This window comes from Pelodiscus sinensis, chromosome 23 (assembly GCF_052426305.1).
Source record: "Pelodiscus sinensis isolate ZL-2025 chromosome 23, ASM5242630v1, whole genome shotgun sequence".
In the NCBI taxonomy this organism is placed as follows: Eukaryota; Metazoa; Chordata; order Testudines; family Trionychidae; genus Pelodiscus; species Pelodiscus sinensis.
Genome location: NC_143074.1, coordinates 6,447,418 through 6,468,146, shown reverse-complemented (window position 1 = coordinate 6,468,146; position 20,729 = coordinate 6,447,418). Strand labels below are relative to the sequence as shown.

At 44.2% G+C, this 20,729-nt stretch overlaps 1 protein-coding gene across 2 annotated transcripts in view; it reads right to left on the bottom strand.

Moving 5' to 3' along the window:
- PAPPA (pappalysin 1) overlaps positions 1 to 20,729 on the bottom strand; it is a 243,954-nt gene that overhangs the window by 158,405 nt on the left and 64,820 nt on the right. For both annotated transcript variants that reach the window (XM_075905988.2, XM_075905990.2), the window contains exons 4-6: positions 15,477 to 15,622; positions 11,095 to 11,388; positions 4,143 to 4,335 (exon numbers count right to left, since the gene is read on the bottom strand). In XM_075905988.2, the coding sequence (XP_075762103.2) occupies positions 4,143 to 4,335; positions 11,095 to 11,388; positions 15,477 to 15,622 (633 nt within the window). The remainder of the gene's footprint in view (positions 1 to 4,142; positions 4,336 to 11,094; positions 11,389 to 15,476; positions 15,623 to 20,729) is intronic.

The window sequence follows — 20,729 nt, the reverse complement described above, 5'->3', positions numbered from 1 at the left end:
TTATGGGCTGCCATCGCTTTATTTACTTGTGCCGCAGGTACACCACAGGTACCGGTGATTGCAGCTCCTATGGGCTGTGGATCGCCATTTGCGGCCAATAGGAGTTGCGGGAAGTGGTGTCCTGGTCCGTGTCACAAACTGTAATCACCGGGACTGTGGTTGCACAGGTAAATATCATGGTGGCAGCCTGCTAGGGACTAACCTTGATGAACAGCTGCCATTTTACTGCCCACCCCTGATTTAGGGACACACACGCACACACAAATTTCACCCTAGCATAGTGTGCTAGCCATACATTACATAAAACGCATACCTATAGAGTCATCTGATTGTCTGAGTGGACAGACAGTGTGTCTGTTATAACTAGGTTTGATGGTGTGAACTGCCCGTTTGTTATAAATAAATAACCCTCTTCTCACCACACAAATTACAGAAAAGCAAGAACAGAGTATCACTAATTCAAAGCTTTCTAAAATCACAGGTCAAGCCCCATCCAATAATTACATTAATAGTTTTGGCATCTTTTTGTTCTCCTCCTGTTCTTGAGCCTTTCGGTATCCCCTTTTCAAACTTTTCTCTGCAACCATGAGGGACAGAAACATACCTTTTTAAAAATGAAAGCTAACTTTCCATGTAATCACCTGACTTCAGAAGCTGGGCCTTTAAGAAAAAAACAATGAATATTGCAAAACTTGTGACAAAAATCACAAGAGATAGCAATACAAATTTACACTAAAATCTATCCTAAAAGACACCTAGACATCATTGAGCCTTGGTGTCATGCTTGACCCTTGGTGTCATGCTTCCACGAAGCTTATGAGACTTAATTACATCTAGTACAACAGCATGACTAAACCTGCTCTCTGTTCTTTGATAATATTGGGCTAGGTTTAGCAGGCTAAATTCTCTTTTATGCTGAGGCCATTTTATTCTGCTCTGACAGCATAAGGAGGACTTAAGGTAAGCATAATTATATTTACTCTCACTTGAGGGCCCCTTTATGTTGCTTGAACAATGTAAAAATGTCTTTAGTGTAAAAAGAATGAGTCCCAACATGCTTAGTAGTGCAGAATCCATCTCCTGAAATTTGCATGAGTACATAATAACATAAGAACAGCCAGACTGGGTCAGACCAAAGGTTCATCTAGCCCAGTATCCTGTCTGCCGACAGTGGCCAATGCCAGGTGCCCAGGGAGAATTAACAGAACAGTTAATTATTAGGTGATCCATCTTTTCTTCCCCATTTCCCAGCTTCTGGCAAACAGAGGCTAGGGACACCATCCCACCATGCCCTGCTTATTTCAGCAAATTAAGCAAGATTTGGTGCATGATTTATGCAGTGAGAGAAAACCCTTCATGAATACACAGCCTTTTTGTCCTACAGTCTTATCTCCCATTTCTCTTTCATTATGGCCCACAACCTGCAAATGCACAAATGTTCTCATCTTCAGTATTTAAAGTTAAGCACATTTGTAGGCATTTGTATGATTGGGCCTTATGACCGCACAGTTGTGTTTGGTTTCCACAGCATATAAGAAATAGTATATGCTTTTAAAGAAAAAAAAGATTGTAGTTAAATTTATTTGTAAAAAGGTCACAGAAACACTTCTCTTTATATTAGGGTTGGGAAACTTTTAAAAAAATGAAAAAAATTGGATCCAAGCTACTTGACAATGTTTTTTTAACTACAGAAATATTGAAAACTTAAATGTCAAGACTCAAAGGATATGTTTCTAAGAAATCAGAGTTTATTTAATAGTTGATAAGATTGTTATGAAATTCTAGATTAACATGTTACCCATTGTGTATCATTTACGCACCAACTAGCTATGAGTTATTAAAAACATTATGATGAAGTTTAAGAAATATGTAACAGAGATATATTTTGTTACATACCAATTAATCCTGTATCAATACATTTTTAACAGTGAGATGGCATTTATTCAACATACAACAACTGCCTTATAAAGTCTAAATTAAATGCCTATTAAAGTAATGGAGAGTTTACAAAATTACAAAGTAAATGTGAGTCTTAAATGGACTGCAGTTCACATATGGAGTGATTAGAGCATATTTCAAGGTGGTGATGATATACTGATGGAGTAGAGGACCTGTCAGGAACTCACCGGGACAACCCTGAAACCCTGAACTTACTACACTCTTCTTTAAATAGATAAAGAGTATTGAGATAGATATTCCTGTACAGATGTGCTTGTATCACACTCAGTCTCATACGCCACGAAGTGCACCAGTTTCAATGGGAGTTTAATAATGTTTTCTCTTTTAAAAGAAAAAAAAAACCCACAACAACAACAACAACAAAAACCCCAAACTCCCAACAACATGGAAATTCAATGTGAACAAAATAGGTTATTACAAAAAAATGGTCAAACTGGGTCAGACCAGAGGTCCACCTAGCCCAGGGTCCTATCTCTGACAGTGGTCAGTGCGAAGTGCCCCAGAGACATTGAATAAAACATGTGATCTATCTCCTGTTTCCAGTCCCAGCATTATTCTAATGCTAAGACTTAGACTGTAAATGTGAGAGTTAGGCTTTCCACGGGTACCACAACTCAGCCAATCTGCATATGAATTTATTTTAAGGACATACACATCAAGGCTATGTCTACACTACACACCACTTCTGTCAGTGTGTAGGGTATTTGTAGCTACCTCCCACAATGAAAAGCAAGTTGTGTCCACACTGCAGCGTGTAGCTACATGGGTCTGTGAAAGGCTCTGGCAGGAGGGAGGCAGCGGGAAAAGCATCCATTCCACCCTGCCTCCTGCCTGCCAGAGCCTTTCCCCATTGCTGGTGTCTTTCCCTGCATCCTTTTCCCACTGCCTCTCACTCTCAGAGCTGTTCCCCATCAATGGAGTCTTTCCCTGAAGAGGAGAAAGGCTACAGGCGCGAGGAGCTGACAACCTCCATAGCCATTCTTTGTGGCGTAGGAAGACGCTGAAGATTTCCCTGTTGCTGGAGTCTTTACCTGCGGCAGGAAAGGCCCCAATAGCAGGGAGGCGGTGAGACACTGCATGGCTAAAAAGTAGAAGTGTAGACAGGAAAACATGGTCTGGGGAAGTAGGGAGCTGGGGGAGGGTAGGTACCGGTATACATGCCCATACCCTTCAGGCATGTGTGTACTCTACCTGCCAAAACCATGTCTCCCCATCTGCTTTGCCTTCCATATCTTCGCTAGGGGCTACCCGAGTATATACACTCCTCATGCTCTGCCAGGAAAAAGGGGCAATAGGGACATAGCCTCACACACATTATGCATGAGGGCTGGAACTATGAACTGCCTGACTGCTACCAGAACATTGCATTCATCTCAGTTTTTTATGAACGGCATATTGCTAGCTGTGTACTCACACATCCTCTTCTGTACCAGTTCTACTTGAGATGGCACAAGGTGCCCTATTGAATGATCTTCAAGCTTAAGGGGCCAAATAACACACACCACTTACAGCTGGTCCAAGCATCGACTATTTGTTCTGTGGAGTGTGGAAAAGAATCCACCCTCCTGGCTCTAGTGTGGCTGCTGAGAGTTTTGCAAAGGCTTTTGGCTGAAGTAGCCCTACTGGCCCTTTCTGAATGTTGCAGAGCAGAGTGGAGCAAGAATCTTCCCGCTCTGCCCTAGCGCTGTTCCCACCTGCTCTGCTACCGTGATCTTCTAAATGCTGCTGCCCTCTTGCACAGTGGAACTGTAGAGCCTCCACTGCAGAGGTAGCAGGGGCAGGATTGAGCTCTGAAGCAAGGAAGCACAGGCAGGTTTTGTGGTGTTTGCTGTCTGAGGTGCAGAGAAGAGGGCGGTTTGTGAGTATCTAGTTGTGTGGTTGCTGCACACATAAGAGATCGCAAAACCAGAAGCCCTGCTTTTGAGAAAACATGGCTCTTTAAGTGCCTGCTCAATGGAACTAGAGAGAATGCTTCTGCCCAATAAAGGAACCAAGGCACTGATAGAGATGGTGAAAATAGATCAATAAGCTGTTGATTCTCACTAAGCTGTTGATTCTCACTCCAATTCAGGAAAAAAATCACGTTTAAGGGCTTTCTGAACTAGGGTGTCCACTTATTTCCTCACTCCCTTCCCCTGATTCTTTCAGGGTAAGTGCTGATGCACATAAAGGCTCATTCTCACCTTTCGAAGAAGTGACTGTCAATGGGAGGAAACCACTCCAGAGTGACAGAGCTCGAGGTTCGGTCCACAATCTGCGGGGCGATGGCCACTGGGGCGGGTTTCTTGACAGGCTGCCAGCTCTGGTACACCAGGTCCAAGTAGCAGTGCATTCTCGCCATCTGATTGGGCGTGAAGGAATTGGTGCAGTCGTCGTCTGAAAGCCAACAAAGCGAGAGATGCAGAGAGAGATGAGAGAATTACGATCTGGTGAATGTGAGCTCTCCAAGCTCCTTGCAGATGCCAGGATGGGCTCTCCCTGCTCTCGGGAGTTAATGGCCTGTGAACAAATTAGTGCAGTCATCGCTTTGGGAGACAGGTGAAAAGAAACAGACGTTCTAAAAAACCACCAACCCTCCTCTCTTGCTATGGGGCACAATGGAGATCCTAAAGGGCACTCCAAGGGGGGCAGTGAGACCTAGCGGTATGGAAGGGGTCAGAAAGCATGAGTGCAGTACCCTCTGCTCAACGCCAAGTATGCATCTGAATCTCTGAAAGTGTAATAAGATTTTGTCTTTAAGGAAATGTGGGCAGGGAATGGAACAAAAGCACAATTCAGTCCATGAATCTTCCCCTCGCCTTCCTGAGGCCACCTCCATTTCTTCTCTAGCTCCCTTTCTGGTTGCACTGACTTCTCACATACCCTCATCCTCCGTGTCTTCCCCTTCCCACTACTGCTGGCTCTGCGCTAAGCCTTAGGGGAAGAGAAAGCCCCAAAAGGCCGGGGCAGGGGCGTAACAAGGGAGTATGGCAGGGAATCATTTGCACCAAGAGATGGACATTCTCTCCCCCCTCTGGTCTCCTGTGAGGGTGAGGGGTGAATGTCAGTCTGCGTCTTTTCCTCTCCAAAGATAACCAGGAGAAATTAGTATAATGGCCCTGACAGGTAGAAAATGCAGGAGCAGCCACCTGTCACCCTTCAGAGACCCAAAAGGCAGTAGGGCTTGCACAGAGACAGCCACTACCCACCAACCAGTTGGTATTAGCAAGCCCTGAGTCTGCAGTAAGGGTGGATTGAGGCAGGGTCAGGGAAAGCTAGAGGTGAGGAGGCAGTTGTGAGATGAATGCACAGAAATGAATTTGGCCACCCTTTCCAGGAGCCTAGCACATGTGAAAAGCAGGCTGAGTTGCAGGGAGGGTAAGGTTTTGTCAGGTGACCATTTATAAAATCTCTTGATGTCTCTTGCTGCCTTTCTAGGCAATATGCTTTAGTCACACACTAGTTACCAAGCTAATGGCAGGGGAAATGGGGAAATGTAATGCCCTGTATACACGGGAGCTCAGATTAGATGATCTAACAGTCCTTTTGGCCTCTAACTCTGTGACTTTATGAAGGATGCTCTTGTCGCTTCGGCACTAAGCTGGGACTCAGGAAACTTGTATTAAATAGAACTGATCTTTTTTTTTAACTGAAAAGTTTTCCCACCAAATTAGTGATTTTCTCAAAAATCAATTTTTTTTCCATGGCAAAAGGTCAGGTTAAACAAAAATGAAAGAATACAAACAAAAATGTTGTTAGGTTTTAAAATGTCTATTTGAAATGAACATTTCATTTCAGTGTATCAACAGTGGCAAAATTTGCCTTTTTGAGCCTTGAATTTAAACTCTCCAGAATGTTTCATTTCGTGAGAATTTTTGACATTTCAGCTTTCTCTCTGAATGGAAAGTCATGTTGAAATATTGACATTTCCTATGACAGGAGCATTCTATTTTCTTAACATCGCTGCAACTCCCTGGCTCTGCCACACATTTCCAGGGTGGATCCTGGGTAAATGACATCATCATCTTCTTTTCCGCATCCATAAATGGAGATAGTAATCGATGTAGCTACTGTAGGTAACCATGGTATTGGAGTGTCCCCCACCACCAATCTGTAGTGCAATTACAATGTTAGGTGTTAGGAAATTTACATATTCCCATTTTACAGATGCACAGTGACACTAAATAAGTTGCTCAGCCTTATTACAACTGCCACACTACCCCTCTGACCTCTACCCTTTCTCTTGCTTGCACCTTGCTCATTTAGATGAAAAGTTCTTGGGAACAAGGATTCTGTGTCTTACTAAGAGTATGTCTATACTAGCCCCCTAGATTGATCTAGGGAGGCTAATGAAGGCAACCGAAATTGCAAATGAAGCATGGGATTTAAATATCCGGCACTTGATTTGCATGTTCCCGGCCGGTCGCCATTTTAGAAATTGACTAGCCCGAAATAACTGACTGCGTCTACACACGGCAGTGAAACGGTATTCCGAAATAAAGCCCTAACTCGAATTAGCTGGAATTTCTCCTGCAATGAGGTTTACCAGCTAATTTGAGTTAGAGCTTTGTTTTGGAATCCCATTTCACTGCCGCATGTAGACGCGGTCAGTTACTTCGGGCTAGTCAATTTCTAAAATGGCGACCGGCTGGGAACATGCAAATCAAGTGCCGGATATTTAAATTCTGTGCTTCATTTGCAATTTCGGTTGCCCTCATTAGCCTCCCTAGATCAATCTAGGGGGCTAGTGTAGACAGACCCTAAATGTTTAGAATCATAGACTCCTAGGGCTGGAAGCGACCTCAGGAGGTCATCAAGTCCAGCCCCCTGGCCAAAGCAGAACCAATCCCAAATAAATCATCCCAGCCAGGGCTTGGTCAACCCGAGACTTAAAAAACCTCTAGGGATGGAGATTCCACTACCTCCCTAGGGAACCCATCCCAGTATTTTACCACCCTCCTAGTGAAATAGTTTTTCTTAATATCCAACCTAGACCTCCCCCACTGTCACTTGAGACCATTGCTCCTTGTTCTGCATCCGTCACTACTGTGAACAGCCTCTCTCCATCCTCTTTGGAACCCTCCTTCAGGAAGCTGAAGGCTGCTATCAAATCCCCTCACTTTTCTCTTCTGCAGACTAAATAAGCCCAAATTCCTCAGCCTCTCCTCGTAGGTCATGTGCTCCAGCCCCCTCATCATTTTGATTACCCTCCACTGGACCCTCTCCAATGCGTCCACATTCTTTCTATAGTGGGGGGCGCAGAACTGGATGCAATACTCCAGATGTGGCCTCATCAGTGCAGAATAAAGGGGAATAATCTCTTCTCTAGATCTGCTGGCAATGCTCCTTCTAATGCACCCTAATATGCCATTAGCCTTCTTGGCTACAAGGGCACATTGTTGACTCATATCCTACTTCTCATCCACTGTAATCCCCAGGTCCTTTTCTGCAGAACTGCTACCTAGCTAGTCGGTCCCCAGCCTGTAACAATGCTTGGGATTCTTCCGTTCCTGGGACTCTGCACTCGTCCTTGTTGAACCTCGTTAGATTTCTTTTGGCCCAATCCTCTAATCTTTCTAGGTCACGCTGGAACCTATCCCTGCCCTCCAATGTATCTACCTCTCCCCCTAGCTTAGTGTCATCCACAGATTTGCTGAGGATGCCATCCATCCCCTCATCCAGGTCATTAATAAAGATGTTGAACAAAGGTTTAGGCTGTATCTAATCATAACAAGGCTTCAAACTTCTATGATGGCTTTAGGCATGATTGTCATACAAATAACAATGAAGGTTTTTGCACAGCATTCTGTTTTGTGTGGGTGATGGGTTACTGAGGCCAGTTTGGTTGCTTGCTTGGTTATTTGGCTATGTTGCCAGTTTGACATTTTGGGGATGAATTATATTTATTTGTAGGTGTCCACATGCCTTCACGTCTGAGAATTGTGGAACACACGAGGAATGGGAGTGTTCTACAGAAAAAGCAAACTTTCTGGCTTAGTGGGGTCCTTCCTACCTCAGCTGGGGTACGTCTACACTACATGGCTCCATCGACGGAGCCATGTAGATGAGGGTTGTGGGCAAAGGGAAATGAAGCGGTGATTTAAATAATCACCGCTTCATTTAAATTTACATGGCTGCCGCGCTGAGCCGACAAACAGCTGATCAGCTGTTTGTCGGCTTAGCGCTCTAGTCTGGATGCTCCCCTGCCGACATCAAAGCCCTTTGTCGGCAGCCCCGGCAAACCTCATCCCACGAGGAATAACGATTTAAATCGCCGCTTCATTTCCCTTTGCCTACAACCCTAATCTACATGGCTCCGTCGATGGAGCCATGTAGTCTAGACATAGCCCTGGAAGCCACAGCCCAAAGGAGGTGCAGAGGTTGGAATCAATGCTTCAGTTCTACCTCATTCAGGATGGCTAGAGGAACATAGTCTCTCCAATGCATCTCCTTTGCTAATTCCACAGGGTAACTAACTTCCCCTCATCAAAGAAGCAAGCGAACTGAGCAGGTGCACTTGGTCTGTAAGTATCTATCAAATCCCAATAGTCAGCTCAAAGCTGCTGTGTGCATGCAAGGAGCTGCTTTAATCCTTGGATTGCCTCAATAATTATTGACAGCCTATCCTGAACATCCTGTAAAAGCCATAAATATTCCTCAAGGAAGCCCAGAAGTGCACAAAAGGCTTTGAATAGCCACCATAAAGGAACAATAAAATATATATAGGACTCAATGTGGGAACAATGGCAGAGGAGGAAGATGACATGCACTGGAGCCCAAGTGTTTCTCTAAGATGCTCTTTTTCGGGGGGGGGGGGGAGGGAGAGAGAGTCATTAGGGTTCGAAAAAGGCTCACAAATCCACAGATGATATAACGACCAGAGAAATGAATCAGATTTCATTAGGACTGCTGCTGTCATTGAAGTCAAAGGCAAAACTACTGACTTCAACAGCAGCGGCCCTCAGAAAGTAACATTTTGTTTACTTGGAGACAACATGGGTCTGTTTGACAGATGAGAAAATGCAAATCACCCCTCACACTCCTACCTCCTCTGAATTCTAGAGAGATCGAGAGACAGGAGACTGTCGGTATGGGTGCATCTGATAGAGACAGTGAAAAAACAGATAAGATAGAGCAATATAGATATGAGAAAGAGAGAAAGTCAGTCGTTCAGGACTGTATGACCTCAGCCTAGATGCTTCAAAGGTGATTTGATAGCCTGATATGATTTTTATTCCACTGGGAACAACAGAAAAGCAAACAGATTCATGCATGAGCTCTCGAGATGCCTATCGTGTTGCTTCACTTAATTTTACAAAAAGAAATTGTTGCTTTTGTTCACAACACCAGCACCTCTTTAGTTCTCACTAGCAGATAAGTATCTCCGTGTTCTGCCTGTCTGTGTCATATCTGAGGAGAGAGCTGGTAAGGCTGAGCCCGCTCCAGACAGAAGAACTCTCTGCATGTTGAAACATTCAGGACCCATCCCAAATTTTCCGCCTCTGTCCATACACACAAACACACTGATGGGGGGTGTGCCACAACAGGAGCTAGCTACAGGTAGGTGTGAGTTTATCATAGGAAGTTAGTGGGCAGGAATAATTTCCGGCTCTAATCTGTGTATCTGCATAACTATGAAGTTAGTATCTAGGCCAAATCATGTAAGTTGCACAGCATGTACTAAGAAGCTAGGTCACTGTGAGGATACTTGTCCTTGAAACCAGCGATGGGAAAATTAGAGAAGCAGCAACGCTCTCTAGGTCCACGGGCACCCAGGGTATAATTACAGCTGCATTATAAATCAACTCCACCTCTGCTCCTGCATGATGTTAATCACTTGCTTCTCTACAGAGATATTAGCGTCATATGACACTTTGTATGGACAATCTGTTTCTGCCTTCTCTTAAAGTGACTGTACATGTAATAGTAAAGGCCGAGATTTTGTCACAGACAAGTTCTTGACAATAACCAAACACTGCTGGAAGCCTATGATCTCTCCCTGACTTTTATTAAAAATACCTCTGGCAAAATGGAGAGGAAGGAGCAATCAACACCCACTGCCCTGGCCTTCCAGGGATCACCCACTGCCCTGGCCTTCCAGGGATCACCCACCTATCACGACTAAGAGTCCCCTGTCAGCGGCAGCAGCAGCTTGGGGCAGTGGAGTCTGTTGGGTCCCTCCGTTGTGGCTGCAGCTTGCAACTGCAGGGTCCCTTTGCCGGCAACAGCTTTCAGCTGCCGGAGTCCTTGCTCACATGGCAGCTGGAAGCTGGGGGGTCTCCCTACCCCCTGCAGCGGCTGGGTGTTGTGGGGGAGGGGACGGGGCACTAATAGCTCCAGTCCTGCTGCCTAGGGCCTGAAGCAAAACTGTCATGGAGGTCTCTGGAAGTCGCAAATTCCATGACTTCCACGATCTCTATGACAACATGTTAGCCTTGGTGATAGTTTACATTCACTTTAAGCCACCTTTATACTGCCAGTGTGAGGTAAAAGAGCCTTACTGCAGCTGAGAAGGGGGAATGCTGTCAAGGCATCTCCTACCCTCTTCAGAAAACAACATGCCATCCATCACTGTCCATTGGACTTCCAAGGGAGAGGGGCAGGGATTCCACTTAAACATCTTATCTAAAGGACAAGGGCTCCAGTTGTTCAGCATTCCTTCCTAACTCTACACCAGTGTCAACTCACAGTATAGGACTTGAACTTCCGAGAGAACTCAGAGAGGCGAGGGCTACCAACTGAGCAAATCAAACCCTTATCATTTGCTCACAGAACCACCAAACAGTACCAGAGCACACACCACAGTGGAGGAACAGGGTATGATTATCTTTCCATCCATGCTTCTCCACCCACACTGGTTTATGACTATACCTCTGACTGCCACTGTTTCCATAAGGAATGGGGAGGGGGCAATCTCTATGGCTGGAATTTTCAGTAGAGTTAAGAGCAGGTTCCTCATATCCCATTGAAATGATGGAGGAACGGGTTGTCTACCTCGCGATGGAAGTCCCAGCCTGATTTAAGCCCTGAATCACCAGATGTGAAAAGTGTTATTGGAAGAGCACAAATAGCCATGACTTTAGGATAATGTCTCATCTTCAACAGAATGTAAAAATCAAACCTCCCTCATGGTTGCCTCTTGCAAAGCCTGCATACCTGCATAGCTCATGAAGTTGCTGTACGGTGTGTTAAGGAAGCTGTGAAAACCACACGTGTCATTGCCAGGTCCGGGGTCCCCACACAGCTTGTGCTTTGGAGCAGGGTTGGTGTCACCACAGAGGTCTCCGGTCTCAAAGGAGGGCTCGGTTTCCATGCACGGGTCGCTGCAAGAGAGGATCTCAGAGATTCCCCGAAAGACGTGATAGAGCCCCAGGCTGTGCCCGATCTCATGGATCATCGTGTGTGTGTGGCCAGGGATGCCGTAGAAGGAAGGGTTCAGCACAATGCCACCTGCGTGGAGAAAATGAGGAATGGTTGCTTTTGTTCTGTGCACATCAGAACGGCAAGGGAAGGCAGACTATTCCAAAGTTCCTGAATCCTCACTGTGCATCTGAGCAGAGAGTACAGAGTCCTCTGCAACCTGCCGGCTCAGGCTTTTGCAGGAGCAGACACTGAACTGTTCTGCCAAGCATGCTGCAACTGCAAGATCCTAGTCAAGGGGCTTACATGAAAGTGACATGCTATGGGACAGAAAGGATGAACAGTCAAGGAGCCAGTTCTAAGGTCCTGATCCTAGAATCTATTATATCAATGGTCGTTTTTCCAGGTTTGCAACAGCTTACAATACAGTTGAATTTGGCACAGTATGTTCAGACAGAATGGGCTTTCATTGCAGATTGTAAACAACCCATCTGATGCTGACAGGTAAACAAATATATTTAGACTATACACAGCACAGTCTTCACATGGGACAAAGGGATAGCTGGTAGAACCCTGCTATCTCCTGTAAAATCCAGGGGCATGTTGCTGATGTTTGCAAATTAAAAACCGGACAAAGAAAAGTGAGGATATTTCACACGGCAAAGGGGGAGGATTTAAAATCTACTAGAATTAGTCGTCCTTATCTACTCTACTCATTGATTAGTCAACTCTAGCAGGAGGACCGCATAGTACACTAGTAAATGTGAGGGGTCTAATTTGTTAAAAAAACAAATTTTAGGATTGTGCGGACTTATTAGCATGGAAATTAAATCTATGCAGAGAAGTGAGTGGTAATCAGGTTTTGCATGTGAATGATGGGATGTGTAGCTAAGCAAATAAGTTAGTGAGGTTCTGCAGCATACTGAGTTAATGGGAAGAAATTTATTTTTTAGCTGAGCATTAGCTACATTGGGAGTTAGTGAAAAGTTCCATATTTTTCTGTACTTTGTTTCTTAAACTCATCTTTTCACAAGCTTTTTTGTTTTAAAGTGCTCACCGACATTGCTGGTGCCTTATCCAGGTAAAGGAAAATGGTTTTTACAAAAGAATACTGGCACAAACCCTGTTAAGGTAGAGACAAGGAGGAGCAAAAAGGGTTTGGCAGAAGGAATTTTATCAGCAGCTGTAGTACTGTGGGGATGAGATCATTAAGTTATGACACACCACAGATTCCATTCATGCTCATCTGTTCATTGACTCTTATTGCAACAATAAAAGGTTGCATGTGAGTGTGTGTGTGTGTGTGTGTGTGTGTGTGTGTGTGTGTGCATGCGTGCAGATGTGTGTAGAAGGGAGAAAAAAGGAGAGTGAGCAGAAAGGAGACAGTGAGTGCATGTTTGTGCGCATAAGGGACAAGAAAGAAATACACTCAAGTTAAATGCCTGTATGAAAAGGAGACAAAGTTATAGCAGGTTTGTGTGTGTGAAATTCTCTCTGATACACGGACTAGCACAAAGCCCTCTTCACTGCTTCCGTCATGCCTGGGGCTGCACCCAGGGTCAGCCCCAGCAGCTCTCTAGAAGTGGCTGTGCCTCTCCAGCATGCCGCAGAACTAACCTCTGTGCCACTTTTGCATAAGTCAAGCTGAGGGGCTATGGATCGGTATTTATGTGGGTCCTCCTATCCCAATACCTTTGAGGGAACTGTGTGAACTTCACCTTCCCATATTACCTGCACTACATCTACACAGATCCCTCAGTGTTTGGGCTCCACGTGGAGCAAGTAAATTTTGCCCAGGGAGAATCTGCGACTTACTTTGTGACAGCCCCCTTAGCAAGCACACACTTTGGGTTTGTTTTCCATCACTGGTAATCTTGGCAATGCCCCAAAGTAGGAGATGCAATCACAATAAAGGCTGACTAAAGGGCACTGACGCTGGACTGCATAGAACCAGCTGGGCAGGGTTGTGTTATTTTCGTCTTTGTTTAAGATGTCTATTTTTCATAGCTGTAAAGAGTCTAAATCAATTGTAGTTTTACAGAAAAGAGAGTTACCTCACCCAGACAATCTATGTTCCAGCACTTAGATCTGGGCTACAGAGCATATTTCATATTTTTTTTATGAAATACTTATTGGATTTATGGAAGAGAGAGAGGGAGAGAGAAAAGAAAGATTAAAATGAATTCTCACAGACCAAGCAGGAAGGGCTGTTAAGGCAGGAAATTATTATTATTACTTTTACTGTGAGTCAACCTCAACTGTCAGTTAAAGGCTTTCTGGCTCTCTAGTGAGCTTTCCCTCTGGTCAATTAATTCTGTCAATAAACAGTCAAAGTTGAATTTAAGCTGTTTTGTTAAGACACACTGTTGATAATCAGCCACGAAGTAAAAGCACAACTAATCAAAATTACCAAGTGCCACTGCCCCTCTATGTCCAGCAGGAGGTGCTATTGTGGATTTTTTTTTTTTTTTTTTACACAAAGCAGAGGAATGCAGAGGGTTCTCCTGGTCTCTGCCTCTGTCCACTGTTGCAGAGCTAGAAGGGTTTGGAGCCATCAGAGCTCTTTCCGGCCCATCTTACCCCAGCAAGAAGCCTTCTCTGGTAGTGGCACAGGCTCTCCAGGACAATCCGGGCTACTTCAGTCTTTGGCTATCAGAGTCATGGAGGGGAATATGCTGGTGGAAGGGAAATCAGAGCTGCACTAGACCCAGTCTGTCCTGGAAGAAGTTACAGAAGGAGCCCTAGCTTTTAGGAAGTGTCTGAGCTACGTCAACCTTACCTTCATCCCAGAGGACTTGCTGTAGGAATGCAGACTATGAGGCATTCACACGTACTGCAGTTTCTAGCCCTCTCAGCAGGAATCATTCTGTAGGAAGGTCGGCTCTTGGGGGAAGCTGTCTACTGCTATTTAAATGCTAAGTGCCTTCTGTAGCATGACCAGTCCTGATGAATGTTGCATGAAAAGCTGGCTGTCTATGGTGGAGCATCCACCTTCAACTAAGTTGTTTGACTAGGGAGGGTGTCAGCTTCTGTTTTATGTGGCCTGTCCCCTTTGACTGTAGAGGAGACTCCTGGATCACAGCACAACCAGCAACCAGGAGGTCGTGGTACAGCTCAGGGAACATGTGGAATGCGACAGAAAAGCAATGCAACACTGTGCTCAGTCTGCATCTCTCAGAGAGAACTTAATATTTGCCCCTTCTTCATTTTTTTGCTTAAGCTGCAGATGATATCAGAATTGATCAAAATGGCCACTCCCAAACCTCTGTCTAATCTAAACTGGAATATTTTATGCTAGGTCCAGAAAAGTGTGAATGACAGTACTGATTCCTCTGCTGTTGTTCATTTTCATTCATTCTGCATTTACTGGTTCCAGGTGACACTGGATTTAGGAAGCTTTGAAAAACATGTGATCGGCCTTGTTCTCATGAGGTTTCCTGCCTCGGGAGGTCTGCATAGTTCAGATAATCATATCCAGACTTTTGGGTGCTTAAGTGACCTGTGCCACTAACTCTTTTTAGGCTCATTCAATACTTCACAAGGAACACAGCTACTCTGGCACTGTAAGTATCCAGGTAGTGACTCATCTGCCGGTTTGTGTGACTTCCTGTGGATACCCGGGGCGATCACAGCTACATTCAGCGACCTTGGCTAAGAAACACACAGGCCAAGCTGCAGGGTAGCAAATTGTCTCCAGTTCCACTCAGCTGAACATTAAAAACATGGGGATTTTGCAGGTTTCTTTTTTGCAAATGAATGTAGAACAACAACCACCCTGCATTGCATTTTAGGAGGAAAATTAACTGCACACATTCTAGGTAATGGGCAAAGGTTAATAATTCAGTGTTATCCAGCATTCTCCCTTTGCCCTCCCCACAACCTCCTTTGCAAAGTACTCCCATGGGGCTGATCCCCTGTAAAGGAGCTTCACTTAAAAGGTGAAATATTTTCAGCCTGACATCATCTAGAAATACCATAATATGTTTTTGGCTTTATAATCTAATATTTTCCTGGTTGTGAGCCAATTGCTAGGAATCATGGAACTTTTTCCCCCCCTTGACTATATGAGACTATTAGTGGAATGATAAGAAATCAGAACTAGGCTTAATGCAGAATTGTCTCCCCTTGATGCTCCCCCTGAGAAATCTTTCCAAAGAGACAGCGTCTTTAGGACTGACCTAGATGCATCAGGGCTTCCTTGTCCCATGGCCAGGTTGCCACTCCAGCCAGCTCTTCTTCAGTGGAATTAGCGAAGAAGATGTTGAGGTGCGTGGATCCATCGAGTTTGAGTATGTTCTTTAGTTCGTTGACATCTAAATATGCTCTGAAACAGATACATAAACTATTACCAACAGCACTATCAGCACTGGCAGAGTTCTGGGATGCTGAAAGCTAGGTAAAGAGATTTATGAAAGCATGAACATCGGGCAGTTGAAAACATCTTAACATTCTATATCTTAAATATGGCATAATAATTTGCATTTATATAGTGTCTTGTACCAGGAAATCTCAACTCACTTAGGGTATGTCTACACTTGCAGCCTAATTCGAAATAGGGCTGCAATGTAGGCATTCGAAATTGCAAATCAAGCCCAGGATCCAAATATCCTGCACTTGATTTGCATGTTCCCAGCTGGGCGCCATTTTTGAAATTGACAAGCCCGGAATAACTGCCCGCGTCTATACTTGGCAGTGAAATGGGCGTTCAAAATAAAGCCTTAGTTCGAAATACCTGTTATTCCTCCTGCAATGAGGTTTAACAGGTATTTCAAACTAGGGCTTTATTTCAAACACCCGTTTCACTGCCACATGTAGATGAGGGCCGTTATTCCGGGCTTGTCAATTTCAAAAATGGCACCCGGCTGGGAACATGCAAATCAAGCACAGGATATTTAGATCCCGGGCTTGATTTGCAATTTCAAATGCCTACATTGCAGCCCTATTTCGAATTAGGCTGCAAGTCTAGACATACCCTTAAGTATTGATCAATGAAGGCTCAAAATACCCAAGGTCAATATGCAAAATGGTCTACCTTCTTGACATAGGTGCAGGAATCTTTTTTAATATTATGATGATGGCTCATGAATCCAGTTAGGTAAACAATTGCCTTGTACACATGCTCTAAATTCGTTATTGCTACCTATGCCCAAAGTGTGTCTCGTATCTTCACTCTAGCAACAGACAGTAACAGATCACTACTGATACCAGCTCCTGGAGTTACTCCTTTGCCCAAATGGTAGAGGTTCACACTGAGGTGCAGAAAGACTAAGCCTGAAGACTCTGGTTAGGGTATGTTGCTATATTCAGAATGAAACTACAGCCAAGGAGAAGGACGTACACAAAACACAGTTAGATTTGGTTTATTAAAACACTGCAAAGAAGCAAAGCCAAGCAGTATTTGACAAATGGAGAATGATGAGATCGGCAAGGAAACACAATTCAGCAGCAAGCTCCAGAGAGGGCAGTTATATACAGAAATTTAGAAACGAGGAAAACTGGGAAGGGAAACTGACCCAACTCATGGTGCTGTCTGAAGAGGCAGCTCTGTGACACCTGCTTCTTGCCTGTCTGTGGAAATCCTACACAAAGCCTGAGTGTGGGGGTTCTAAGACTGACTTTGTATTTGTATGTGTTTGTGTGGAGAGCGGAGCTGAGCTGTTACAGGAGCAGTCTCCTCTCCTCTCCTCTGTCTCCACATAAGACCTGAGCGGTCAGGTCTTGGTGGGTATAGCAGACAGCAAGGTGAGAACTGTTTTGCATGGTGTTGTGCCCGCTGAACCAGCATCTATTCTCATAGGTTGTGGGTCCCTTCCTGGAGAAGGAGTAGACCTAGTAACCATTGGCAACAGGGCTTCTGAAGGATTGGCAACAGGGCTTCTGATGTGTTCCACAAAACAACTCCGACTAGGTTACAGTGTAAATTTCTGAGGGCTGTTTCAGATCCCACAAGAATTGTGGGATTACCTCATGAATCCTAGCATGTCTGCAGGGATGTAGGAGCACATGACTTTTACAAGGCAAACCCAGTCCCCTGAACTCAATGCTTTTTCTGGGTAGCTTTACCTCTCCCTTGGGGTATTCCAGGAAAGGTGCAACATGGCCTTGTCTAGGCACAGATATGTTGCCAAAGAATATGCCATGTTACCCATTAAGTCCCTGCTGTACCATAACACCCAACCCAATGGAGTGCAGTTGTAAGAAGGTAAAGGCAGGGTGAGGAAATCAGGCAGTATTCTAACAGAACAGAAACAAACAAAAAATTGAGGGGAAAGTTGATGTTGAAAGTGGTGATGTTGGCACAAAAACACAAATCTGCTTTCCTCTCTTGATGCCTCATTAGCAAAGCAGCTAGCACCTCATGGGAAAATACTGAGGGTATCAAATACTGTACATTCAGACTCAACAAATGCACTGCACCAAAATAAATCTATAAGAAATGAGCTAGTTTCACTGCACTCAAAGGATGCAGAGAGTCTAAAATACAAGCATTAATCAGGATATACAACTTCCATGTTTACACATATTACTTCCCATTCTACTTCTTAATGCATCCTTCCCAGCTTGAGAAACAAGCCCAGAAGTGGGAGTGTAGCCATGAAGCCCTGCTGGCGACTCAATAGAAATAGTTGTCACTTTTTCTTGTTCTTCCCTTCCCCCATTTCCTATTGGCTCATTGTGTTAACATAGTGATAATATTTCTGTGCCTCAGTTTCTCCATTGGCAACATTGAAAGCTGGGATTTTCAAAGGTGCATAAGAGAATTATGTGCCCAAACTCCACTGAGAATCAAAGGAAATTAGAGACCTTTCTTAGGCTCTTTTGATAACTTCAGCCAGAGGTGATACCTCTTATTCAGCTTTGTAAAGTGTTTTGAAATCCTCAGATGACAGCAGGAGTGTACATGCAGAGCAGCATTATGACTAATACACAATGACACCTGGATTTTGTTCCCGGAGAGTTCCCTCCCACTCAATCCCTATAGGCATCATTAGGGCAGGACTATCATTGTTGCCACACCAACCACCTGGTTTGTGACAGAGGGGGCTGTAAGAAGGGAGAGAAAACAAACTCATTGAGATTTCTTTGCAAGCATCCCTAGAAACATAAAATAGATTAGTATAAAAATACAGAAAACGTGTTTCTGAGGGGTACAGGTTCTCGAGGTGCACAACCATTCTGATCTCACTTATGCTACCAGAGCAAACAAAGGGTTGCTATCTGATTCCAAGCCAATGAGATCCCATCTCAGCTCAACATCAGACCATTAATGGGGACTTCAGGGATAGAGCCCTGGCACAACTGTTTCTAAATATTGTACACCTCTTAAAAGTTTTTACAAGTTTGGCTCAGTTTGGAGAAGCAATTTAAATTTGCAGATTCAGAGATAACGCCAGAAGGGAACACAGTCATGAACACAGTGTTCATCTAGTCAGACCTGTTGCAAAATGCAGGCCATAGGATTTCCCTGAGTCAACTTCCTTTTTGAACAAGACCATATCTTTCAGAAAAACATCCAACTGATTCCAAACATTCCCATGGTGAAAAATCCACCAAAAAAACCCTCAAACAAAAAACAAACACCTCCCCCCCAATCCCTCTCCAAAACAAACAACAAACAACAACAAAACCAACCCCCCAAAACCCTTGGGAAGTTGTTTTAATGGATAATTACTCTCTTGATCAAAATTTTGCTCCATATTTTGAATCTGAATTTGTACAGCTTCAACTTCCAATCACTTGACTTTTTCTTATACCTTTTGAACTGCTAGATGGAAGAGCTCATTATCAAATATTTTGATCCCCATAAAAGTTCTTACAAAATGTGATGAAGTCACTCCTTGTCCTTTTCTTCGATAAATTGAATAGTTTCAGCGCTGTACACCTGTCACTAGAAGGTACGTTTTCCAGTCTCTAAAAATCCAACATGCTTCTTGAATTATGGATACCTGACCTTGACACAGTTTTCTAGCAGTGGACGCAACAATGCCAAATACAGGAGTAATATAACCTCTCTACTCCTATGTGATATTCTCCTGTTTATACTGGAAAGGATTGTATTAAACCTTTGTGCCACAGCATCACACTGGGACCTCAGTCACCTGGTTATCCATCATGGCAAAAGATATGATTTCCTTAAAAGGCCTCCCTAGAGTAATATTACTGCCCTTCCCTTGTTTTTGGTTCTTTAGCCTCACTCCACATGACTTTCTGTTATTAACCCCTGTGCCAGGGGTTATGAAATATGAAACTGTTGCTCCCATTTATCAGCTGGGATAAAAGAGGCACAGAGCTCCCCTAGGCATGTCAGTAAGTTAGAGCAGGGATTCTCAAACTTCATTGCATTGCGACCCCCTTCTGACAACAAAAATTACCACTCCACCCCGAGAAGGGGAACTGAAGCCTGAGCCTTCTGTGAGCAGGGGGAAAGGGAGGAAAAGAGCTTCAGTTCCAGGCAGAGGGCCTGTAATCTGAGCTCTGGTACTAGGGTCCCAGCAAGTCTAAGCCAGTCCCGGTGACCCCATTAAATGTGGTTGCAATGCACTTTGGGTGTCTTGACCCAGAGTCTCAGAACTGCTGAGTTAGAGTCTAGAACTCAAGTTAGTAATTTCTTGTTCCATGCTCAGCCTACTAGAACAAAACTGTCACTGGTTTGAAGACCAACACAGTCAGGAAACACCCTGAGAATAAACCACAATTTATGAGGGAGCAGGACTGGACAAAAAACAAGAATCTCATTTCTGAATAATTCTGAGGTTTTCACATTTGGTTTTGCTCTCACGCAGAACAAAACCGATGCCTTTAAAAAAAATGGTGATAAGCAAATAGTCCACTGGGTAGGACTTTTTAACTGTGAGAGAACTAGGTTCTTGTCATTGCTCCATATCAGATAGAAAACACCTCTCCAGTTCAGTTAAACTTTTGCAGGGAAGGTTTCTTGGTTCTAGGGTGGAATAACTGGTCAAAACCACAGACACTAATCCTAGAATAGCCAACAGTCTGGTGGTTAAGCTACTCCTTGGGGATGGGAGAGACCCAGGTTAGCTTCCCCGATCTTCTTCTCCCACCAAAATTTTTATACTGAACCTGAGAAACCTTCCCAAGCAAAGTTTTGCTAAAACCAAAACGTTTCTGCAAACACTTCTGGTTTTGAGAAATTGGCATTTTCTATTGAAAAAAATATTTTGTTGAAAAGTTCCTGACCCGCTCTAGCAGGGAGCTGAATATTTCAGCTGGATGACTGCTCCCTGATGTCCCTCTTTCCATAGGAGTGTGCATGTGGCTCTCACGAACTCAATGCACTCGCATTCAGTGAGCAGGGTTCCTTGCATACTTTACAAGGCTTCCATTCCCAGAAGGGCAAAAAGAACTAGGGGAGCTGGCTCGGCACCAAAATTTTTCTATCTTTTCCCTGGAGGAGACCCCAATGGAAA